The sequence below is a fragment of the Rhineura floridana genome, chromosome 3 (assembly GCF_030035675.1).
Source record: "Rhineura floridana isolate rRhiFlo1 chromosome 3, rRhiFlo1.hap2, whole genome shotgun sequence".
NCBI lineage: Eukaryota > Metazoa > Chordata > Lepidosauria > Squamata > Rhineuridae > Rhineura > Rhineura floridana.
In genome coordinates, this window is record NC_084482.1 from 74,442,567 (window position 1) to 74,469,436 (window position 26,870).

The 26,870-nt window shown below is 44.2% G+C and overlaps 1 protein-coding gene and 1 long non-coding RNA gene across 3 annotated transcripts in view; one reads left to right on the top strand and one right to left on the bottom strand.

Moving 5' to 3' along the window:
* TECR (trans-2,3-enoyl-CoA reductase) overlaps positions 1 to 26,870 on the bottom strand; it is a 43,520-nt gene that overhangs the window by 14,208 nt on the left and 2,442 nt on the right. Inside the window, exon 2 of one of the 2 annotated variants that reach the window (XM_061616611.1) lies at positions 9,299 to 9,349. In XM_061616611.1, coding sequence (XP_061472595.1) covers positions 9,299 to 9,349 — 51 coding nt within the window. Of the gene's footprint in view, positions 1 to 9,298; positions 9,698 to 26,870 lie in introns of those variants that run through there. The other variant, XM_061616610.1, reaches the window with a different exon arrangement.
* On the top strand, positions 12,198 to 23,808 carry LOC133380076 (uncharacterized). Its single transcript, XR_009761360.1, has 2 exons — positions 12,198 to 12,608; positions 20,934 to 23,808. It is a non-coding gene; the product is annotated as an uncharacterized LOC133380076 (long non-coding RNA).

Genomic DNA, 26,870 nt, shown 5'->3' on the forward strand with positions numbered 1-26,870 from the left:
AAACAGGTAATACACCGTGGCAGCAGTGCCCATTTCACTTGTGCACCTGAGGAACTTGCCCTCTCTGTCCAGAAACGTGGGTGAGGAGAACATGGGGAGCCACTGTTAGACCATCAGGCTTCCCCACTCCATCCCAAGTCCCATACTGAGCCCAACTGAAGCCACATAATACTAGGATGGAGGACAGAGGTTCCTATCTACTCTTCCCGACCACAAAGAAAACAACATGTGCAGCAATCTCAAAGCCTTTAGTGAATGTTAGCAACGTGCCCCACTTCCATTGTAAGCCAGGCTGCTTTGTGCTTCCTTTGTATGCAAAGTGCCCTTTCTCCCCCACCCTCACCCCAGGGTTCCCCCTTGTGGGCTCCAACTATGCACGGGGCTGGAAAGAGACAGCCTCATGCTGTACATCCTATCTTAAGCTGTGGTTTCTCTGTGTAGGGGTTTATATATTGGTGTGCTGTGACTGGGTGCGGAGTTATAGCCTATCCTGGGGTGGGAAACCTGGTGTTCTCCCATTAGCCCCAGTCATCATAGCCAAATGGTCAGGGATGATGGGAGTTGTAGCCCAGCAACTTGGGGTGGGGTGGGGAAGATACATTCCCCATCCCTGTTCTATTTTAGCTTCTGTCCTGGTGACATGAATGGGGCAATCATCAACACATGGGTGGTTATTTATAAAGATGCACCACTGATAGTGATGTAGCCATGGATTGAAGGGGCAGTGTACACAGCGCAGATGTGCTCCTCTCCTGAGCCACCCACAGCTCTGCCCAACTTCAAATCTTTGGCAGCATATTTCCATTGGCGGAATAGTTCTGCTGGCAGTGTTCCATCAGCATATCTGTTCTGTCAGCTAATCTGGCTGTCTGCCAGCATACTGGAGCTTCCAATTCCATCCTATGAACCAGCAAGTCTTTAGTAGGGGACCGCACTCTCAAGTCTCCATTAAAAAGGGGGAAAGTGTCTAGTCCTTAAGGATGCCTCAGTAGGCTTCAAAACATGTTGACTGGACTCAGCAGAATTTCCACTGGTCAAGAGGCAGAGCTTGCCAATGAGAGGAGATATATATTTGTACCTGCTAAAGTGTATAATTTATTCTACTTCTGATCTTCATGGGAACAGCAGAGGGAGAAGAATAAATTAACAATACAGTAGGGCCCCACTCGTACGGCGGGTGACGTTCCGGACCCCCGCTGAAAAGCAAAAACTGCTGAAAAGCGTAACTCATTGAATAGAATGGCACGCGATGCCCAAAACCGACGTAAAAGCGAAACAAGTACCATATGAGTGGGGCTTTAGTCTAATTGCATCTAATTGAAACCGCCGCATAAGCGAAGCACCGTAATGCAAAGTGCCGTAAAGCAGGGCCCTACTGTATCAAAAATATACATTATAAATATGTACAAGATTCAGCCTCTCTTGGCACAGGTGGTTGATGTTATGTAAACACAGATTATATATAAACCCTGCCAACAGCTTGGGGGGGGGGTCCTAAAGAGAGAGGAGATGCTAATTTTTTAAGCTTACTTTAATGTACATAGAGCACCAATTAAAAATGATTAAACAGAATCTAAGTCCCTCACTCTGCAGAAGCAGAAGCCTGGCCGTTATACATCCATTTTGGATCATAAAAGACTGGAAGGTCTGTGTTCATTGAGACAGGATCTTCCCAGCTGCAGGTCTGTTTTCCATCATATTTTTTGTAGCCACCACAGGCCTTAATACTCACACCACCTTGACACTGGAATTAGAAATAGGCTGTGTCTGTCCTACATAAAACATCCCTCTTCCAGCAATGGAGGTGTTGCAAGAAGAATCCATTGGGACAGTCCTGCAGACAGCTGGCCTGTGAGCTTGGGAGCACCCAACTCGGCTTTCAAATCAAAGCAAGAGAAATGCATGAAGATTCCAAGGTAGGTGCCAAACATGGATCAGCTCCTCCAGCAGCTTCAAAAAGCAACACAACCTGGGAAGCACAGTCCAGGTCTTGAATTACAGCTAAGCCCACAGCATGAACTATGACTCAGACAATCTGAATTCTCTTCAGAACAGGTTGTTCTTGTTGCTGGCATAGGAAGCCTCTTCCTCTTGTTTTTGCCCCAACTAGGGTAATTTGCTCAGAATTCTCTAATGAGATTTGTGAAGTGGTTTATCAGTTGCCTTGTGGGGATGGTCCACAGATAGTACTGTATCAGAAATAACAACAGAGACATAGGAAGAAGCTCCCTAATAGGCAGGCTGAGCCACTCCTGCCTAATAAAGCATATATTTCTCTCTGCATGTTGGCACTTGTTTTGCATCATTCTGTGAAGCACACAGAAGAAGGATGCAACTTCTCCACCCATTTTCAACATTCAAACTTCATGCCATAGTCAGCAAAGGAAAAAACTACCTTTTCCCACCCAGCCCAATCGGCACTCTTTTGTGTAACTTTGGTTGTGCAACTGTCATAACTGCTAATTGGTTAGTGCCTATGGCATTATTTATATGAAACAGCTCCACTATCATCATCATAGCTATGCAATCTTGGGTAATGGTTTTAGAGGTATAGGATTTTTTTAAAAGTTCATTAAAGGGTGCACACTTGCTTGCATTACCATGTGAGCAAACATGCTAAAACTCTGAAAAGATGTAAACATGTAAAAACTCGTAAAAGATTTAAACAAAACAAAGGACTTCCTCTCACCCAGTAATGCCCCATCATTCAAGAAGATTTATATTCAACTGACTATATAGAGTTGGGTCCATTACACTGAAGGCATGACTCGTCATTGACACAAGTCATGCTTCTGGTTGACAGCGAGGACCACTGGTAGTGCTTCCCCCAGATAACCTTAGCAATTGACTTGGGACCGACTAGGTAAGGCAGTCTTCAAGGTATCCTGGGTCTAAGTTGTTCAGGGCTTTGTACACTAGGACAAGAACCTGGCCTAGTATAAAGGAAGCATGCATGTCTTTTTTGCCATTTGTCCTTTTAATAAACATGTATGAGAGAATGCTATCAATCCCAAACTGCTGCTTGTATTTTAGAGGAACGTGTGGTTTAAAAAGATACAGATGTATGCATGTCACATATGGTGCTGATGCATGCATTATGCCCTGTTACTGTAGAAAAGTGCAGACAGCTTGCATGTGAAGTGGCCCTGAGGCTAGAGCCTTCTCACACTTTTCAAAATGCAGTATGTACCTCTTCCTCCTCCTTACTATGCAAAGCAGCTATGTGTGTGTGTGTTTTGCCGTGTGATCTACCACAGAAATACGTTAATGGCCTGGGTCCAACTACATGTAATTACTTGCAAAGATGTATAAGGCAGAACTGTGATGCGTCTTTCAAGCATAGAAGTGTTCATTTTTAAGCAGGTACAGATTTATGCATCCATAACAGTTATACAGAAAAATGAGCGGAGGGACTTGAATCATAGAGGATTTCTGCTAGACTTAGAGAAACCAGAAGTGAAGCTTGCATCAACCACGGTTCTTCACTCCATACAACACCCTAAACCTGCACCAGGCATGGGGAACCTCATGCCCAGGGGCCAAATGCAGCCCTCCAGGTCCCTCTATCTGGCCCTTGGAACTCTCCCCAAGCCACACCCCTCACTGGCCCTGCTTCACTCCCCAAGTGCTTTTTGCTTAGCTAGAATGTTTCCCTGAACTCTGATAATGCCTCGTTTGTCTGGAGAGAGGACAGAGAGGGTGTGTGTGTGTAGGAACTAGCCTACTGTACTAAGGTAATATTTACATTCATTGCTCCACCCACTTGTACCTCTGGCCTGCCCACCACTGGCATGAGGCCCTTATGCCCAGAAGGGAATATGGTCCTCGGGCTGGAAAAGATTCCCCACCCCTGAACTACACCTTGGCATCCTTTATGCTTCGGAAGATAGGGGTTCCGTGAGTGCCCAAGCATGAAAAACGTTTCAAAATATGAAAATCTCCAGATGCTGCAGTAAAAATTAATTGTTGCAAAAATTCACTGAACAGAATTAGGAGGAGGAATTGCTTTTAAGATCTTGTATTTATAATAATTCCAGAATTCCGAGCTATGTACGCAACAAATGGTAAACTCACTGCTGGCAGTACCCCTTCCATTTCCTCATGCTTTTCCCTTTATCCCAGGAGGCATCTCGTGCATGACTCAAAACAAACACTGTGTTCCTCTTCCCTTCCTTGCGCAGAATACCCCTGGCATGCAAGGAACTGAGAGAGGTGAAGGAGATGGTGACATTTCAGAAGGGTGTGCCCACCACCATCACAGCCAACCGAAGCAGGTGCTGGTATAGGGTGTCTAAGGCAGCTGAAGGCCAGCTCCCCAGTGGGGAGGTGTGGTTCTCTTCTCCCTTACAAGGTCGATTCTAAGGTCCAGCAAAACTCTACAGGAAATGCTCCAAGGGGTAAGAAAACTGACTTGCTAGTGCATCGCCAAGGTTAACAGTAGTAGCTGTTTAGACTACCTTGGAGCACAGCAGGGCAGAAGGTTACAGTCAGGGCTGTTGACAACAAGCCAGCCAACCCAAAAGCTTGGATGGGATTAAGAAGACCCAAGCTAATGAAATTCACAAGTCAGCAATGCAACTCCATTGCAAATAAAATTCTTCTTGCATAAGAGAGACACTTAGCACCTCAGTGGTTATTTTATAGGCCTCTGTGGCCATAACAGGCAAATCTGCTGCCAAACTTTTACAGAATGCCAGGTGGCTCAAACAGAAGGGTGCAGCGGATGGTGGCACTGCAGCTAAGGGAATTAATTATGTGGACGCAAAACTGGAGTCCTATTGTTCAGCAATCTCATCTTTGGTTTATGAGAGCCAGTGCGGTGTGAGAATCAGTGTCATATAGTGCTTAAAGTGTCAGACTGGGAGCTGGGAGACCAGGGTGCACATCCATGCTTGGCCATGAAGCTCTCTGGGTGACCTTGGACCAGTCACTGTCACCTATCTCACAGGGTTGTTGTTAGGATAACATTGGGAGTGGGGAGAACCATGTTTGTACTTTACCTTGAGCTATTTGGAGGAAAGGTGGGATATAAATGTAATAGTAGTGATACCATCATCATCATCAAAGGAAGAAGCAGCCAATGCTGCTTGGTCTCCAGCAACTTGAGCAGCATGTTCTTGTGCTCCACTTCTTAGCTAGGTGAAGAAAGCAATACTCAGGGTGGCTGATGCTGATTGCTGATGCTAGATGCCACAATTGCAGGTAACCTTTCCTCTTTTTTTGGGCTGCATTCCCTCCGGGATAAGCTGCCAGGGGCCATGTGCTGACTGTGAGTGAGGCTAGCAGTGACCATGTGGGTGGGGCCACTCCTTTTCTCCCTCTCTCTCTCCCCCCCCTTTCCTCTGCACCTAGCAGGATACTGGGACAGATCACTCTTGCCAGAGGTCAGTTGCAGAGGGCCATATGCAACTCTAGGACTGCAAATTTCCCACTTATGCTTTAAAGAAGAACATAGCACTCAACAAGACTGAGGTAACTACAATTGTCCCTTTTCATTTCAGGTCAACTTTAGATGTTATTTTGGCCACTTCTCTATATTTACCCTTCTTGTTTCCTCTACAGGCAGTGCAGGATCCCTCATTTGTCTAAAAGAATTAACAATGCCCACAGGGTTTAAACCAGGGCTGTGGAGTCAGAGTTGTGGAGTCGGAGTCGGAAGCAATTTTGGGTGGAGTTGGAGTCAGTAGAAATGTACCGACTCCGACTTCAAAATAAATTTTGATTGACAAATTTTTTAAAATATAAATTCAAAATGTCAAAGAAGCTTCCCATGAAGTCAGCTGTAGTTGAGCATTTCACCATAACTCAAGATGGAAAACATTTTGTGTGTCAGTGTATGACACAGGACCCAGATGAAGACAAATGCTGTGATGCCAAGATCAGCACATATTCAGGCAGCGATAAAAATGCTCCTATGAGAGCTTCCAATTTAAAAAGACATTTACAGCCCTTTCCAGGGCTGTGGAGTTGGAAGTATTTTGGGTGGAGTCGGAGTCGGACAGTAGAAAAATAGAGGAGTCGGAGTCGAAGGTTTGGCGTACCAACTCCACAGCCCTGGTTTAAACAGAGTTTGGTGCTGTGTTCACTACTGCCCTGCCTTAGCACAAAACTGAAATGCTATAGTTAGTGAGTGTTTGGGTTGCAGGGAGGGACAGACACTTTCCCTTGCTCCCCCCCTTCAAATACCTATAGTTAGATATTTTTTCTATCATTGTCCTCCATGTTCCTCCCACTACGACTTTTCCTACCTACCCAGTTCATCGCCATTTCAATATACGTCACAGGAAGAGGACACAATTCTTCTCTCATCTACTTTGCACAGGCAGAGGAATGACACTGCAAATGTAAATGGTCATTTGCAGCTGATTTAGCGGTTCTTCATCCTTTCCAACTGGTCACCAAATCAAAGATTCAAAATCCTCCCGTAGATCAGACTGGCTAGCACCTCTGAGTGGTGTTCATCATTCGCAGTAATGTGCAGCACGATATACTGCTTATGTTCACTGGATAACTCTTGCACTTACTTGTTCTAAGGCACTGTACATCATGCTTTCTACTGTGCTTTACCTGGGGCAGACTAAAAATTGATTTCATTGGGAGTTCTACTTTTAAGTGAAGGCTAAACTATTAATAGCAATTGCATATGAGAGATTCTTCCATCTTGACAGTTGTATGCACATGCACATTAATGAACAGCTAATTTTGCCAACTTTCCAAAATCTTACTAAAAAGCAATTTTCATTATGATGTTAAATCTTAACATAAAGAAATAAGTTAGGAGTCTGGCTTTTTTAATTTTATTCATCCTAATTTAATTTAATATAACACATGGCAGAGGCCTACACATGATGACAGAGAAAGAATGGAAGCTTATTTAAATAAACAGCCTGTTCTGAAGAGAAGGTTTAAGGCCCTACTCTCCCAGAGGAAATCCATCTCCCAACAGCTGCTGTCAGTGAGGATTTAAGGGTGTGAACATTTGCATACAGGGTGTCACACTTGCTGGCCTCCTGAAAAACTCTAGCTCATTTAGCAACAGCCAGCTAGCAATACTGAATGCTCAAGGCACTCCAGGACCCCCTCCACAGAAACATTTGACATCACATCAGGCATTCTTAACATGTTCAGCTCAAGGACTACAGCCTACCTAGATAGACCTCATGATCAGGGCTGGCAAAATACCAACTGGGCCCCACGCTTAGCGGGGGGGGCGTGCTCATGGGGGAATTGCACCAAGCTGAGTGGGGAGGCACTGGCACTCAGCTCCGACGTGCAGGGCCGGTTCTAAAGGGTGGCCCCTGGAGCTACAGGGGGCCCCTCAGCGGCCACTCTGCTCCCCTTCCGCGATCCGCGGCAGCAGCCATGGATTGCAGGGCAGGAGCTTCCACTTTCCCTTCATTCCCTCGCCCCACCTACCCGTCTCATGCCTTTTAGCATTGCCCTTAATGAAGATGGCGGCCGCGGTTTCCCTAAGGTACTGAAGCCCCTGCCGCTATCTTAGTTGACGACAGAGATGCGCGCACCTAGCACACATGCATGCCATCAACAAAGATGGCAGCAGAGGCTTCACCCCCTTAGGGAAACCGCTACCACCATCTTGGTTAATGGCAATGGTAAAAGACAGGAGACAGGTAGGTGGGGGCATGGGGAGCCACCCACGCACGCACACATGCCAGGGCCCAGGGCAAGCTGATGGCTATGTGGAGCCCGTCAACGGGCTGCCCAACAGCACTGAGTGGAGAAGCCCCACCGCTGCTGCCGCTGCTGCCTCCAGACTACGGAGCCCCACGGGCAGCCAAAGAGCGGCAGGCGGGACTGGCAGTACAGATATTCCCCCCTTGGCGGTGGCCGGCCACCCATCTTCTCCCAGATGGCCCTTTTCCCCTCCTCCGATGATGCCCGGTGGTGGTGGCAGCTCGTCATGCTCCTCTCCTTGCGATGTGGCCCCGGGCTCCCCTCTGAGTGGGGTGTGCCACGTGTGGGTGGTGAAGGTGGAGGCGGGCGAGCTAAGCATCAGCATCAAGGGCAGCCACAAGAACTGAATGCCCGTCCTCATCTCGCGCATCTTCCCGGGTCTGGCGGCCAAGCGCTGTGGTGCCCTTTGCCTGGGCAACACCATCCTCTCCGTCAACGGCATTGATCTCCAGGACGCCACCCACGACCATGCTCTCCCAATCGGGCCCCGTGTTTGCAAACGCTGGCCCTGCTCATGATTGTTGAGTAAATCACGAACAAGTGTGTGCTTCACAGCAAAGGAGGGCAGCTTTTTGTCCTAGAAGGCCACATGAGATGGTGGGTGGGCAGTGGTATTGCTTGCTGGTGGGCTTGGCCACAATCAGGAGGGGCATGACCTATACTCCCTCCTATCTGCCCAGCATGTGTTTGGCAGAAATAGAGGACAGCAATTTACATGAGAAGGATAGGGAGCAGGCACAAGCCTTCCAGTGTGGCTCCCCTCCTCATTTACATTCTCCCCAGCCCTGCCAAACTGTTCTTTGATGGATTGGGGAGAGCATCATTCACATGCCTCGCAGAATGGAGAGGCAGCAAAATTTGGGGTGGCAGCAGCTGGGGCACCCATGAGGGTCACACTGAAGGCTTCCAAGGGCAGCATACCCATGGGCTCTACAACCATGGGTCCCCTGTTGGACTACAACTCCCATTATTCCTGACAACTGGCCATGCTTGATAGGGACTACAGTCCAATAGCTGGGGAAGGCATACAGAAGCACCACACATTTATTATGATGTTAAATATTACAATATTCAAGTTAGACGTGAAATTGAGAGGTAGAAATGTGGACTTTAAGTCATCTTTTCTGATGGATGAGAGATGACGTCTACTTTTCAATATACCAGGATATGTGAACAAACAGAAGAAATGCCATAGTTCTTTTACCTCTTTTTTTGGACACATACACGATTGACAGGAAACATTTTAATAGCTTAGTATTCAGGAATACTGTAACTAAAGAAGAAATCTCTTGAAATTAATCATCTCCAAGGCATACTGATAATTCCTTCTCTCACATGAGTGCAGTTATCCAAAGTCATCCAGCTTGCCCAAAAGCCAGGATTATCAATTAGTTTTCCTGTCTTAATACAAACTACACTCTAGCTGACAATACAGTTCTTTGGCAGACAGTATTATTAAACAGACAGCTGGCTCCTGGTTTACCTTCAGTTTGAGACCCCAGTGCCTTCCCCCTTTTAAGGTTATTTATCTAATTACAAAGTTCAGTGACAGCAGAAACCCAACCCCCACCTCATGTCCCTCCCCACAGATGTGTGCCCTTACCTTGTCCAGGAAGCACAGCTTTTCTCGGGTCTTGGCATCCAGAATCTCCACCTCAAAAAAAAGAACACCCCGTTTAGATTTCTTAGTAAGCTGCTTGGCTCCTACTTCATTGTAATGTCTATGAAGGGGTGGACACCCCTCTGCAGGAAGCAAACTCCCATCCATGCCTCTCTACACAACAGGAAATCCTTAAGGGTGTGGACAATCAACAGCTGGAAAAACCACCACTGTTTTCTCCCCGTATCCAGCTCTACATGGAGACCACTCCTGATAAGCAAGCAAAATCGCTGCTCAAGAGGAGCTAATTGTCCAACATTCTTTAAAAAAAAAAATTCCAGCCAAGATTAAGGTTCCAGACTCAGTCCTCCAAGCAAGATCCAGTTCAGCACACAGAAGGGGTTCCCTTCTAGTCTGTTCGGCAAGACGCGTTCCAAGGCGTAAGCCGATAGTGTGGGAGCTGAACCACTACCATTCCCAGCTAAATATAAAACTGAGCCCGGCACAGAACTCCTTGCAAGAAGCCTTCCGGCCAGTCAAGCCATACCAGGAAGTTTTTAAAGCCCTCTTTCTCCTTCTCCCAAAAAGATTTTGCCACTCATTTCTTATTAGAATTTCACAAGTTATCTGAAATTTGGGGGTGAGGGAGGGAGAGAGCTCCGAGATTTTTTTTCTGCTTTCTGCTAGATTCTTTTCTGCTTTATTTGTTATGTCCTATCACCTGAATAAAACTACAATTGGCCACAATAGCTAAATTGAACCTCCATGTTCAAAGACATATACCTCTGAACACCAGATGCCAGAGACATTCAACAGTGGAGTCTCTACATACTCTGCTTATAGGTTTCAGAGAGCCATATGACAGGCTACTGACAGAAACAGGAAGGATCCATCTAACTAGACTGATCCTCAGTCTCATCCTACAGGCCTCTTATAGTCTTTATTTCTTGTCACATAACTCCTATACATGCCTTATGGACATTACATCAAAAGTAACAGCCAGTGTGGTATAACGGCTGGACTCGGACCAGGCAATCAGGATTCAAATCCTGCTCACAAAAAGCTCACTGGATGACCTTAGTCCAGTCACACCCTCTGCACCTAGATAAAAATGCAGTAATGTCCAGATACATGGCGCTCTGTTTCTTGGAGAAGTGGCAAGACAGAAGTGTGAGAAATAAAATAAATAGCTAAAACTAGTCCCCTAACTAAAATGATGATCATGCAAAAGCAGATGTAAAGGCGGCAAATAGTTACTTTCAGCTATCTTCCAGGGAAATGCCTTACCTTCATAACTGATTGCCTCCTAGGATAAATTATTTTTGGTGTTTATACAAGAAATGACAAGTTTCAATTTAGCCAGAAACTAGCCTAAGAAGTAAACATGTGCCTTCGAAAGCAGAAGTGAGGATTTGCATGTAAGCCTGTTTGTAAGGAACTTGAAAAAAATCCATGACCCAATTCACACAAAATGCTTAACTATAGTTGTTTTCCTTAAATAATGCTTAAGTGTGACATTTGAATATCTAGACCAAGAGTGGAGAATACAGATCCCTCAGCACCACCCTGGACCACTTTGACTGGTGTGTGAGGCTGCCCATCTATCGATCACCTAGCATAAATATGACGTCAGGTGACCCAACTTCAAAGGAAAGAATTGGGAGCACATTCTAAGTGTGCTCCTAATTCTTTCCTTTCTTTCTTTGCAGCCCACCTTGAAGTCAACCAGGTTGCAAAAGAAGATTCATGGAGCCAATCCCAGCAAGAGTTGCAGTCAGTGCCAATCAGATGATCTGTGCCGACTGCAGCACCCCTTTTGTCAGGAGGGATCAGTTACACTTGGGAGCACCCAAGTAAAATCAACCCCAGCAGGGCTTGTATTTGATGCCCAAGATAACCAAATGCAAGCACAACTTGCCAAGGAACCTCCCAATTGTTCCTTTGCTGCCACGTCTTTACATGCCCCACACCTGATGACAAGGCAGTGAACCATAGTTAGCACTGACCTTGATTAATTTTAAGTTTGCACCAAGCCTTAGAAGTAGCAATCATAATGTAGTCAAGCTAAACAGCAATGCAAAGGGAGCAGGCTATAAACTAAAAATGAATCCCAGACATACACACAGTTCAGTCTTTGGAAATGTGATGTTACAAAAAGAGCTTACCAGAAAAGATAAAAATGAGTTCAAAGAAAACAAAGGACTTGACAAATGAACAGACAATGGTAAAAAGCTACCCTACTCTTGTCAGGGACATCTGGCAAAAACTCCTGAGACTGCTCAACCGATCTGCATTGATGAAGTGTTGTTTGAAAGCTGATGACATACTTCCATTGATGAGAGGTTTGTTGTTGTTGTTTTAATTTTATAAAGCATGATCCTGACTCTCAAGATGTAGTTTCAGGTTTCCCAATGATTCAAGTGTTTGGATCAAGACAAGCCAGCCTCTGTAGTATCAGAGCAGTTAAGGCAACGGCATTAAGAGAGACTGAGTATGCAAACATGTGTGAATGAGTGAGAAAAAGAGGGGGGGAGGGGACTCATTAGGAGAGGTTAAAGAATACTTGTGGCTAGATGACATGTCAGGCCCTTTGCACATTAGTTATGATAACCTTGTTTCTCATCAAACTGGAAGTGGTGATAACCAGGGGCCAGAATATATTAGTTCCTTGTCTGCCACTGAAGGTGGCAGGATTCTGGACTAGATAGGCTACAGTCCCAACACAATGAAGTTTTCCCTTATGTTAAGCTTTCCTACTCACTTCTCTCCATAAAGTGAAAAGTATCCTCCTACCAGCTTCCTACTCGTTTGGGAGTTCATGAACTCTATGAAGTTAGAAGCTGTCCCAAATGGGGCAAAAAGAATTTGGAATCTATTCAGCACTTTCCAAACGACAACAAGGGCCAGCTCCAAACAGAGGTATTAATAGAACTGTGCCTCAGAGGCTGGAATGGTCACTCTTATCCCTCGGAGCTTCTAGAACAAAGAATTTCTTCCAAGGGAAGCAGCACAGAGATCATGCTGCCCTTACTAAGTTGTTGTGAACAGCAACCAGTTGCAGCAGGGGGAATGTATGGTGTCATGGTGGGTTATTAAGGGCAGGAGCAGTGTTGCAGAGAAGAACCAAGATGTCAAAGAAATTGTGAAAATGTCTGGAAGAACACACTGCAGCCTTCCAACACAGCAGCCCTGCAGACCTCCCCAAACACCGCCGGTGGGGAAAGAAAGACATTGCCAGGATAGTATGCACTGCAGTCAATCCAAGAAAGAAAGAAGCAGAGTTCCATTGGCATGAAACAATCAGTAAGTCCTGGTAAGTAACTGAGGACTGGGCCTGGGGGTGGGTGTCGGGGGAGAGGAATATACAGAGCAACAAACCAGGTTGGCTTGTGCTACATGCTGTTTCAGACACATGAGTTTACACAAGACCTCTTGCAAAACAAGGATGGAGCTTGTTGAAATTTCCTGTCATGTCTCATTCTTTCAAAGTAGCTTGGGATAAGGAATGCAGTGGAAAGCAAAATACATGTATGAACAGGCATATAGCATGAAGAGAAAGGGCATTTTCCCACTGTGTAGCTCAGAGACTGGAATGTCACCCACAGTTCCAGTCTGACACCTTCCTAAGGGCCAATTCATGCCATCTCCTTTTGAACATAATTCAGTCTGTCAAGCCATCCCTTCCATGGATGGGCTAAATCTGCAAACTTGTCAAGCTTACATTAAATCTGTCCCTAGAGGCTATTTGGGCTGAAGAGCTATCTAGCTCAGTATAACAAAAGAGTCTGTCCTCAGAAAATCTTCTCACAACAAAAAAAATGTTATATTTGCCAAAAAATTCATGAATTAATTGGCTAAAACCTTAACAGCTCATCAAGCTTAATATCCGAGTCCAAACAGCCACAGTCATGTAAAACAAGTCTTAACAGACCTTTAAACTTATAAAAAGACAACTTTGGCTGCTAAAGCTATTTAATGCATTAATCACCCACCACCTTCCCCTCTGGGAAGGACTGAACATATGCATGGCAAAGTGGCTCATTTGCCATGCACACACAGTCCACCTGTGGGGGATGGGAAGGGCAGAGATGAGACAGCAGCATGTGAAATCGCCTCAGAAAGGTCAGAAGCTACATACAGCTTTGCATTCCCTTGGACACATGGCAACAAGTGCTTTGTCATTGTACAATATGAAGCTGGGCGACAGACAGTTATAGCTTACATACTGTGGGATCTCTCACATTTAATACATGTGCATATGCACATGTGCAAGCTGAGCAAGGAGAGAATCAAAGCAAAGAAATTAAGGCCTTCCTACCCTCAGATACAACTGAAGACAGTGCAAAAATGTGGTAATGGTATCCCTTAATCCCCACTGATTGAAAATATTAACAACGCCAACCTGTGTCAGGCTATCTGATTGCTTGCTGTTTCTGTCTCTTCAAAGCACTCCTAAGGTATTAGATACGAGTGTGTTTATGCCAAACAAGGTAGTTTAATGATTGATAGTTTTATTTATTTATTTATTATACTTGTATACCACCCCATAGCCAAAGCTCTCTGGGCGGTTTACAGTAACTAAAAACAAATACAATTTAAGATACATCTTTTAAAAAAACAATTTAAAACACAATTTAAAAATTTAAAACAATATAAAACACATGCTAAAATGCCTGGGAGGAGAGGAAAGTCTTGACCTGGCACCAAAAAGATAACAGTGTTGGCGCCAGGCACACCTCGTCAGGTACATCATTCCATAATTTGGGAGCCACCACTGAGAAGGCCCTCTCCCTTGTTGCCACCCTCCCAGCTTCCCTCAGAGTAGGCACCCAGAGGAGGGCCTTTGATCTTGAACATAGTGTACGGGTGGGTTTGTATCGGGAGAGGCGTTCCATCAGGTATTGTGGTCCCAAGCCATGTAAGGCTTTATAGGTCAAAACCAGCACCTTGAATTGAGCTCGGAAACATAAAGGCAGCCAGTGCAAGTGGACCAGAATCGGTTTTATATGTTTGGACCGTCTGGTCCCTATTACCAATTTGGCCACTGCATTTTGCACAAGCTGCAGTTTCCGAACCATCTTCAAAGGCAGCCCCACGTAGAGTGCATTGCAGTAATCTAATTTAGAGGTTACCAGAGCATGGACAACTGAAGCCAGGTTATCCCTGTCCGGAAAGGGATGAAGTTGGTAGAAGGCACTCCGTGCCACTGTGGCTACCTGAGCCTCAAGTGACAGAGATGATTCTAGGAGAACCCCCAAGCTGCAAACCTGCTCCTTCAGGGGGAGTGCAACCCCACCCAGGACAGGTTGGACATCCACCATCTGGTCAGGAGAACCACCCACTAGCAGCATCTCAGTCTTGATTGAACCTCAATTTATTAGCCCTCATCCAGTCGATTGTCGCAGCCAGGCACTGGTTCAGCACATTGACAGCCTTCCCTGAAGAAGATGAAAAGGAGAAATAGAGCTGCGTGTCATCAGCATACTGATGGCAATGCACTCCAAAGCTCCGGATGACCGCACCCAACGGTTTCATGTAGATGTTAAACAGCATGGGGGACAGAACTGACCCCTGTGGAACCCCATACTGGAGAGTCCAGGGTGCCGAGCAATGTTCCCCAAGCACCACCTTCTGGAGGCGACCTGCCAAGTAGGAGTGGAACCACTGCAATGCAGTCCCTCCCACTCCCAACTCAGCCAGTCTCCCCAGAAGGATACCATGGTCGATGGTATTGAAAGCCGCTGAGAGATCAAGGAGAATCAACAGAGTCGCACTCCCCCTGTCTCTCTCCCGACGAAGGTCATCATACAGGGAGACCAAGGCTTTTTCCATGCCAAAACCAGGCCTGAAACCCAACTGAAATGGATCCAGATAATCGGTCTCATCCAAGAGTGTCCGGAGCTGGCCTGCCACCACTTGTTCAAGGACCTTGCCCAGGAATGGAACATTTGCCACTGGCCTATAGTTATTAAAATTTTCTGGGTCCAGGGAGGGTCTCTTCAGGAGTGGTCTCACTACCGCCTCTTTCAGGCAGCCAGGGACCACCCCCTCTCGCAGAGAGGCATTAATCACCTCCCTAGTCCAGCCAGCTGTTCCATCCCTGCTTGCTTTTATTAGTCAAGAAGGGCAAGGATCCAGCACAGAAGTGGTTGCACGAACCTGTCCAAGCACCTTGTCAATGTCCTCAAGCTGCACCAACTGAAACTCATCCAAGAAATCGGGACAAGGCTGTGCTCTGGATACCTCGTTTGATTCACCTGCTATAACACTGGAGTCTAAGTCCTGGCGGATGCTAAAGATTTTATCCTGGAAGTGCCTAGCAAATTCATTGCAGTGGGCCTCAGATGGTTCTACCATGTCCCTGGGGCCAGAGTGTAATAGCCCCCGGACAATTCTGAAGAGCTCCACTGGGCGGCAGATTGATGATTTGATAGTGGCAGTAAAATATTGTTTTTTTGCTGCTCTTAATGCCCCTAAATACAGCTTACCATAGCCACTTACCAGTGTATAATTGCATCCACTAGGAGTTCGTCTCCATCTGCACTCAAGCCGTCTCCGATATTGTTTCATTGCTCTCAACTTTGGGGTATACCATGGAGCCGTACGAGCTCTACACAGGAGAGGGCGCTCAGGAGCAATCATGTCAACCGCCCGGGTCATTTCTGTATTCCACAGCTCGACCAGGGTTTCGACAGGAGCTCCAGCCCTATCAGCCGGAAAACTCCCCAGAGCCCTTTGGAAACCATCCAGATCCATTAGTCTCTGGGGGTGGACCAACTTAATAGGTCCCCCACCCTTGCAGAGGGGAAAAGCCACTGTAAGTCTAAACTTCAGCAAGCAGTGATCTGTCCATGACAGAGGGACTGATGTAAGCCCCCCCCACATTCAGATCACCAACTCAATGTCCAGTTGCAAAAACCAAATCTAGAGTATGCCCTGCTACATGTGTTGGGCCAATGGCATATTGGGAGAGTCCCATGGTTGTCATGGAGACCATGAAATCCTGAGCCGCTCCGGATAAAGTGGCCTTGGCATGGATGTTGATATCCCCCAGAACCAACAGTTTTGCCCCATAATCTACTTAAATTCCCAAGATACAAAATTTACAGTCAATAGTTGTTAGATCCCATTATTTCAGACTCATGACAGATCTCTCCATGTAATTTACCTTGGAAAGGCAGTCAAAAAATTCCTGATTGCCACTTTCAAGTTTTTTAAAGGGATACATATTAAATGGCAACCCAACCACCCCTCACACGTGAGTGGCATGTTAATATTGTTGTTCTCCGGTAATATATCCACATACAAAAATATCCCCTTATGAAGCTATCCTTAGAAATGCTGCATCCATTTCTGTGTCTTGACAGCTTGGCAGCTTTACAGTTAGTTGCATTCCCAGCTGCACAATCCCCCAGCTACTGTTCTGATATTCACGAAGCTGTTAGGAAAGGCTGGTCTCAGAAGTATGGCACCTGTGGCAATACAGGCAAGTACAAGTAATGGGAGAGATAAAGAAATAAGTTAGTGATGACCTCCCAGCTTCAAGAGGAGGAACTAGCAGGGCAAAATGCCAAGAGAGTTCCTAAGAAATATTTAACACCTTTCATATGGGTGCTTCCTTGAGATGCAGTGAGGTGATTACTGTCATTTGTTTAGGCATCACAGTGACAGTGAGGGTGACCTGAGACAGAAGTCAAATGAGACAGAGAAGAGCATTTCAAGGGGGGAAGCTGATTCAGACTCATAAAGTCATGTCTTTATTATTATGAATCCCAATCAGACTCATAAAGTCATGTAAAAAAAATTATCTGAGCCCAGGAATGAGTACCAGGACCAAATGGAGCTCACAATCCTTACACATACACACACAGATTTATTTTCTTGTTATCCCAATCTTCCTTCAGTTCAGCAGTATATTCTTTGGGGGGGGGGGCAGAATATTTTTCCTGCTGCTATTGTTGAAAAACTAGGAATCAGAAATTCCTACAGATCTGCTGCAACCACCCTGAGATGCACCAGTAAATCTAGATCTACCTTCTACACTAAAGTGTTATAGATCTGGTTTTTAAAACATGCCTGCGCACGTGCATGCACACAAACACACATACAGTGATCACCTTTTACCACTAATCACCCCTCTCACATTAAAATCACATCTCAGGATATGTGGACTGTGCTTTGAATTTTTGCTTTAATTCACAAAGTAAAAGAAAGAAGAAATCAGTCATAACACAGCAGCAAACTTTCCCTAAGTATCTAGGGTCACATCCATACCATATCATTCATGTAAAGTACATGGCTCCAAAGAATCCTAGAAACTGTAGTTTACCCTTCACAGGGCTACAATTCCCAGCACCCTTAACAAACCACAATTCCCAGGATTCTTTGGGTTTAACCATGTGGTTTTAATGTGTTAAATATGCTTTAAATGTATGTACGGATGTGACCTATACGGTTCAAATCATCAGAGATATGGATGCAGTCATCTACATGAGACTGCCTGTAGCTTTGCCCAAGGCAGAAAACAAGCACAATTTCATTTCTGATGATGCAAGGGAAGCAAACAACCAGTCTGTTCAAAGGGATTGGACCACCCACTAGTGTTAAGATAGGAAGGCTAAATTCTGACAAGTGAAGGTCCTAGCTACAGGAACCAAAGTGGGACAGACAGCTAAATACACAGTGACCACAACATAAGGGCTCTAGTCTCTTCAGTTAACACAGCTGCATAGAGACTGTCTCCATCTGCAGTAGAGTTGCTGCTGCTGCACACAGACTTAAAATATTAAGTTGACGGTGCCCTCTGGTGTACAAACAAAACCTCAGCATCTAAAAGTGACTAAGGAAGGACTTCAAAAGGTTGCACAAAGCAGCCCTCATTTGGGCTTATAATATAAATTACCATCACCTTATGAACACCCATTACTTAACAGAGAACGTGTCATACACAAAAGATTTCATCTGAAAATTCCAACCCTACTTTTCTGTTTAAATTATTCAAATTAGGGGACTGAATAAAACAGCATTAAATACTCAAAAGATTAAGAGTGGAGAAGAGGTTGGGGAAAAAGTGTTTGCTAACCAAAATAAATTTCATTAAAAAGATTTTTTTTCTCCAGTAGGCTCAGAGTCTAGATAAAAGGCAATCCTGACCTGTTATTTGTTTATTGAATTTCCTCCTGAAGCCCAGGGCAGCAAACATATCAACAAATCAATTTGACAACAAAAACAAAAGCATTCTATAAGCAGTTAAAAGCATTCTAAAACACAGTTACAGTTAAAAAGCATTATTTCATCCGGTGATGTCCAGGTTGCCAGGAACAGTCCCCTTCAGTCATCAAAATACCTGAGTAAACAGGAATGTTTTTAAATTCCTCCTGAAAGCCAATAGTGACAGAGATAGAGACACTTCACTGAGGAGGGTATTTCAAAAACAGGGAGACACCACTGAAAAGACCCTGTTATGGGTCAGCACCAACTGGGCAACCCCTAGTGGCAGCATCAACTTAATCCCATAGATATTCCTATTACTTTGGGCATTTTAAGCCTAGATTTTCTTTTAAACTGAATTTATTGCAACATGTCTGAACAAACAAAAAGGTTGCAAAATGCCAATAAATGGCAGCATGTGAAAGCCAACCACTTCCAAAGTAGCATCAGGGAATGTAAGGCAAACAAGCAAACTAAGAGCACAATCCTGTGCATGTTTACTCTGAAGTTAGCCCCACTGTGTTGAACAGGGCTTACTCCCAACGTAAGCATGCATAGGATTACAGCCTAAATGAAGCTATGTCCAGTATATAAAATGTCATGTTGTTTAGGTTGCTTTTAACGATTTTTAATCATGTGTTTTAAAATGGTTGTAACCCACATAGGACATTTGGGTGAAAGGCAGGTAATAAATTCTAATAATAATAATATTTGATGTTATGCCTTGAAAAATATGAAGTATAAAATGCATGAACACTCAGGGCTTTTAGAATTCTTCTGGACTTAAAAAAGATTAGCGATTAATTACAGATATAGGGAAATTCAACTCATGTTAACAGCACAATACAGGACCCTCTAGATCAACCTTCCTCACCCTGGTGCCCTCCAGATGTTTTGGACTACAACTCCCATCAACCCAAATCAGCATGGCTGTACAGGAGCCACTCACAGACAAGCAGGTCCCACAAAGGTAGGGTAACATTTAGAGAACCCAGAGTTTCACATCCATTAAACATTATTGGAACAAAACATACTGAATCGTTCTCTGCTTCTTGAAAACATAGGAGTGGTAAACTCCTAGGACTAGAGTGCAAACTGAACCTTAATCAAAATTATCATATTCAGATTCCCAAATGACAAAACTCCTATAGTTTTATAGCTGCTTGACAAACATCTAAGAGGAGAGTACTCTTTCTCAAACTCAGGAGCCTAACAAGTTGCTATTTGCAGGCTAAGAGCTACTAAAATGGAGTCACACCACATTGGGTGAGAATCAACAAAGTTCAAGCTGTTACCACGAAACGGAGTGTAAACTCTTCAGCTTTCCTCTATGGTGCCTCACAAATACTGAGAAAGCACAACACAGACATGTCCTGATCTGTGTAAGCTCAAGTAGTGTCTTTGATCAGTACAATGCATAAAAGCTCTTGCCTTGCACCAGTCATTCCCAAACCATATGTTGGGTCACTATTGGGAGACCACCTAGTGAAGTTGATTAATTAAATTAATTAAAACCTTCCAGGAGGTCCCAACTACTTCTATAGTGAGCATCCTACAACAGCAGTTTTCTGCTGACTGGATCAGCAGTGATTAAATTATGCCATCACATTTGATGCAGAGATGCTCTAGAATTACCTGCCTTCAAAGAGGTCAACTGCACTATTTCTGTACAAGTCACTATTCTGGCTGCCCTCACTCCACCCCGTCTTTTCAGATGCAGGAGTTTATTTTTCTGAATCGAAATGGGAGGAAAACTTGTGTGCCTCAACTATCAGAAATCTGAAAAAAACAAATCAAGCCAGTGAAATCCAGAATTAATGAGTCATTATTGCTGCCAACACTACCCTAAAACTCTGCAGATACACACTGCAAGATACACATGTAGACTTGTTATCTTTCAAATACAAACTAAGCAAGCTGCTAAGGACACCAGCTCTCTCAGATAACTTATCCTTCTACATCCCAGGAAGGAAAAATTGCACAGGTTACTTGCAGAATCTCCTCCCCTAGGTTTTCAGGAAAAGGCTGAACAGACATATTGTAGAAAAAGCGATTCTTTCAAAAGATTTTTTTTCTTAGTGAAGAAGGTTTTGAAAGATAGAAGGAAGGAAAGCAGTGGGTCAGAGATAGAAATCCAGTGGGCCAGGGATGGGCAGCAGATACACCATGGTCCAACAACCAATTTCCAGGAACCACTTAAAGTCTGCTACTTGTTGGAATTCTTGTCAAGAACACTGAACTAGGCAGAATGTTATGATCCAACAATTCACTTATATTCTAAGTAAAAGTGCATACCCAGGATCACTTAGCACAGATTAGTTAATTATTAAAATATAGTGACATGAGCTCTTGCTTTTGAATTAGGTTGGTAGACCACAGGGATTCTAGTGGTTTGGTGGATTGGTTGTGGTTTTTCTTTTTTTTAAAGTAGATCATGGAGAAGCCAGTGCATTCAGCTAAGTGTCATGGCCCCGTCAGAGGACTCCTCAGATGAGGACGACTCGGGAGTAACAGCAGCAGACCCAGGAGCAGCAGGAGACACGGAGGAGCCTCCTGAGAATCCAGCTCCTTCTGCCCCTCAGCTGCAGAGCACCCCAGGGACAGCAGAGGCCCTGCAGCCAGACACAGACAGTGAACAGGATACTCCCCCCTCACCTGCAGAACGTAGACAGCAGAAGGTCAGGCAGAAGAGAGGCAGGCCTGTCTCCTTAAGGCCCAAACGCTGAGGGCTCACACCTGCTGTCCATCCTGCTCTTTATAAGGCACACCTTGGCTGCAGCTTGTTGCTGACTGCAACGTCAGGCGTGGCTTTGTGTAGACCTAGTTTCCCTGCAGCATCTCTTTGACTGACCTCCTTGGTAATTGATCCTGGACCTCCACTGACCTCGCTTCTGGACTTCTGACTCGGCAAGTACGCTTCGGATAGGCCTGGCAGATTTACAACCCGACTGCTGGCTAAGGACTTTCCTTCCCCGCCAAAGACCCAGGAATTTCCAGCCCCCCCTGACACTGCTGATGCAGTGTAGAGCTGACATTAAGGTAGAACATCCTATATCAGGGGAACCTGTGACTCTCCTGATGTTGTTGGACTACAACTCCCATCACTCCTGACAATTGGCCATGTTGGCTAGGACTGATGGGAGTTGGATCCAACAACATCTAGAGGACAACAGGCTCCCTATCCCTGTCCCACATGGTGCCTATCCAGCTTTTCCTTGAAAACCAAGGAGAGAATATTCTATAAGTCAAGTGTGCACCTCCAGTTTGCTTAGGCATCTTATTCCCATTCACTGGTTTAACAAGGTCCATCTCCCCTTGTCTGAAGATCTCATAAGGTCCTATGTTGTGCTGACCAAAAGCAGGATGGGTGGACCTTGTGCATCAGGAGTGCCAAGGTGCCACCCATGCAAACACATTTTGACTGCATCACGTTAACACTGTTTTTGTAGCTATGGATAGTGGTCTCAATTTCCCCAGACTAATGGGATATACCTCTTAACGCCTGCCATTCTATTTGTGTGTATGTGTTGCTGCAACCTCAGACTCCTCCAAGTTGATGAGTTTATTGAGCTACAGTACAGCTGCAACAACCCCAATTCTTTATGCTTATAGACAAAAGCTGCAGTAGCAAACTGGTCACGACATGCATGAATGAGACACCACTGCCCTTCAGCAGAAAACAAAAAGGGAGAAGTAGATTTATGTTTTATATAGTCAAGTTTAGGTTGGCAAAAATTATGGCTGTAATAAAGAGAATTACAGGGAGGGAATAAAGGGCTCAAGCTGAAGGTCTTATAATGAGGAATAAAATAATACATTTCACCTAACAGAAGTACTGCTCATAATCAATAAATGTGATCATTTGAGATTTGAAGTGATCATCTAAGCCCAAGAAACTAACACACTCACTCTCCTCCAGTGCCCTTCTTCCCCTCTCCTATGGACAGAGCCTGGATGCTAATGATGGAGGATAGGGTGTCTTTATGGCTTGGATAAAACAGAAAAGAATGGGATGTTTCATTTATAACAGTGCAGAAATTCAGTGCAAAAAAAATTCCCTTCTGTCTTCCTGCTGCACATTGGTTGTGGAAGTCACGCATATATGAGTTTGCAAATCACTCAGAAGGCATATATATCACACTTAGCAGAGAGAAGGTAAGTTCCAAAGAATTAATGAGATTGGTCTTGAGTAAGAGTACATCGTTTCAACTGTTATGACTTGGTGGCTGACCTTTGACCATCCAGAAGGTGTTGGACAACAACTCTTATCATCACTGGCCATGTTGTCTGGGGCTGATAGGAGTTAGAGTCCAACAACGTACGGAAGCCCACAGGTTAGCTACCCCTGAGTTATGATAAAAGAGTAAATGAACTCTAAAAAACAAACTTTGTTTCAAAGTCCAGACAGTACATGCCAGCCTCATTTTTAATGAACTGTGTATTGCTTTGTGGCCATTCAAGCGAAAGCACAATCTCTCAGCCAACTTTGTCCTCACAAAGACCTGAGGAAAGCAAGAAGTTGTTCTTTCAGACTTGTTCTGTTAATATCGCCAAATCTATCTTTCATGATGATGATGATGATGATGGAAGCATCAAGTAATAAGAAGCATGCCCATTAATTGGTCCAAATTTATGCACATGTAGCGGTAGCTGAAGATCAGAAATGTCCCCTAAGCTGTCCTTCACAGATTAGGTGGCCTAAGAAAAGTAAGTATTACAAGAAAACAAAAAGTTGAATTGCATACAGGTTCTCAGTGAGATTGTGGTCTACACTAGGGATGTTGCTAGACTATATCCTTGACTACTGGGCAGCCTGGCTGTGGCTAATGAGAGTTGTAGTCTAAAAGTCTGGTAGGCCACAATTTCTCCATCCCTGGTCTACATGCAAGATCTGCAGGTGTACAACACGGCTCCTTTCTCATTGTCATATCTTGTCAAACTTTTTCATGAACTTGTCCAAGAGTTTGGATTTGGAGACATAATCAAATAAACCCATCAGAAAGAACAACTTCCAGAATTCATCCCTGATCTTTACAAGAATAAAGTATGCAGAGAAATTGTGCAAGGTGATGTCCACACAATGTCATATGCAATCTCCATAAAAATAATGCCACTAGTAATGAGATTTATGTTGTGCGCACATCAAAGATTCTTTGAGACATGTTTGACAAATATTCCAAGTGGTCTTTTATGATAAAGGTGAACTGTGCAGATTTACTCATTGATCTAAACGTATGTACTATCTGGGCTTTATGTGAGGGCATTTATGTTTAGGTGTGAAATTATAGAAGTATGCCATAGAATGGGTATATGACTATTCTTCTTGCTAAAGGCCTATCACTGAGATAGGCAGTATGTGTAGATAACCGTCATCAACAGGAACCACACAAGCCAACATCAAGGATGGAGAACAGGTTTTTGCCCTCACAATGACAGTATCCATGTGGAGTGGTTTACTTTTCCCTGGAAATGAACTTCAACTATCCACTTTTATGAGAGAAATGAAATAGGATCACTTGGGAACACCATTATTTTGTGAGCTAAACCTGCTTCCTGGTGACCAGTAAGAATCAAGCCTTCTCCTAATTTATTTAGTGTTTGATAACTCAATCACAAAACAGAGAGACAGACTGTGACAATCCCACCTTTGGCTCCACCTGTCAGGTTCCCACCTGCTTGTGGCTACCGCCTTTCACTAGGCCCCACCTCAGGACACCACCAGTCAGGATCATCGTTTTTATTTTTTCTCACTCCGCTCTAGCACAGATCTCTCAAGATACCACTGCTAGGCAGCACCACCAGCCACTCCCTGTAGACAATACTGCTGGAGACTTAGCCTTAGTCTCCCTATGGCTTGTTACTTTGTGTCTGGGTGCCCTTGCTGTCCACAACCCCCATGTATCTTTGTCTATAAAGCATACAATCCTGGGTTGCTCTGGATACTTGACGATGTTACAATTTCTTCCTTCACTGCTGCCACCAATAGATACAGTTTCCCTTCAGCTTTGGTAATTACCGTGCCCTCCCTTCTGGTCTGCGTATCCCCAGCCAAGGATCAGACTTTTGGTAAACCAATAAAAGTATTTATTTGATAACACTAGGAAATAACAAGATTAGGAATGTTTAACAAGTGTATGGTTTCATATAGTGTCACTCTTATGTTTCCAGTTATATATATTCTGTCCAAATATCAGCCTAATAGAATCAACACCTCCCTCAGAACTCTGTCAACTCAATCCCAACTGCCTCCCACTTCAACTCCTTTCCAATCACTCTCCTCTCAACTTCCCCCTACTCAACTGTCATCCTCTCATTTATACCTTCAGCCATTCAAAACACTCAGCCAATCATCATCCAACATTCTCCCACATTCTAGCCCATGTACTCCCCCCTTACTCAATTCACTTACCATATATCCCTATATGAACCCGCACTTACCATATTTACAGTTTTTAACATATAAGGACATCACACAGGCCACTAGAAACTGCTTTAAATGTAAGGTTTTTTTCTCTGTTCTCTGAACTTCCAGCTTTTAAAACTTGCTATATAAACAGTAACCAGCTGTAACTGAGGACTAAGCAGTAGCAGTTAAAATGACTTAGAAGCACAGTGCAAATAGTTAGCTGGACAGACTTCAGTACCAGGCATAAGCAAATACACTGGTTAGACGAGTTCTAAGAAAGAAAGCAACAGCAACAGTTACTACATAATTCCAGCCTGAAGCAGATCTTTGACCCTTTCCCCATCTCCAAGATAACAAATGGCTCTTGTGAACAGTAGAAATAACATCCTATTCAACTAACAGATATCCCTAGGCAAACTTTCTCTATTGATAAAGCAGGTTGAAATCAGATTTATAACTAATTTATGAAAGGCTTAACTTGAAACTGACAGCAGGAATAGAATGATAATATGGATGCAAGTGCTGAACTTATTTGCCCTTTCTGATGTAACTAGATCTGTTCTTGTTGCTAACTAGAGATAGCGGGGCTGAGCACATCTGTCTGTATTTAGAAAAAAAGGATCCCATGTTTTTTTCTGGGCAGGGGATGTTGCCCTATTCCAGATCGAGGTACTGGAAAGCAATTAAATATTCTCCTGCTCACTATTCAGATAGGATCATTCACCACACAGTATATGTGAGAAAGTGCTGAGCTAGTTGGAGAGGCAGTACATACAGCCAATCTTAGTAAGTGTTGCACTCCTACGCATGTATCCATTTACAGGACAGGTGCACAGGCTGCTCTGACCTCGTTGCCGAAGAGACAGACTTAACGGTTCAGGTCTTTCTCCAGATTGCAGCAGAATACTTGCACACTTGCCTTACAAACTTCAGTTCCTTAAAAGTTACAAACCCACAACACAGCTTTAAAAAAGGAGCCACATTCAAGTTGGCATTTCTCTACATTATGTTTGTATTTTTAAAAATTCTTAACACACTGAGATAAACTTTGAAAAATGAAATTCTCTCCAGGCAGGAGCTGAGAATTGGCTAGCAATCGTGGTCTCGGCATAATAAAAACAGGAAGACATTTAACACAAAAAATTCACTTCAAACTTATTCTGCAGACCCGATTGTGATTCTCTTACTTTAATGGTATCAAAACCTTCTACTTTCAGGGAACCCTTTCTACATAGATTTGTCTGCCAAGGGACCCCTCAGCATTGGCCATGGAACCCTTATATGCTACACAGAACTTGGGGCATATTCCAAGGTGTACACCCAATTCATCTGGACACTAGCTGGGCCTGTTGGGTGTTATCATTACCCCCATGTAAGCATGCCCTACGAACACAATATCCTTCTGCAGCTGCATAGGAAGAATGGTAGTGGTTGTAAACTGAACTTCAGGAAATCTTGTCTACAGATCTTCTCACTGAGAAGTTGATAAGGTTCCAAGAAACCTCAGGATCCCCCAAAACACAATGTGAAAGCCACTGTTTCCCTTAGCCAATAGAAAATGAAAGTATATACTCTATGAACCCAATTAACAACAGAATACTGGAATCAATTCAGTTATTTTCTATCCAACTCTGGTCTGGACATTTCATGACCATGGAGGCCAAGTCTGCAGCTCACACTCTTAAATAATGAAGATACACAAGTACTTATGATTTGTTTAGTTGGACAGTTGGCTGGCCTCCTCTAAGCAGAACCTGCGCAGTACTTGTCAGCCATAAGTAATAAGCAAAATCAAAGCCCGCACTGACTAAACCTAAGTAAGTCTACCTTATTTGATGGTATCTCAATAAATTACACCACTACATAGATACATGCAGGCTCAAAGCACAGCACCTCATATCAATTTATCCCACATGTTGGCTTGATGCATGGATTGCAGGTGTTCCTGCTTGGGGTGTT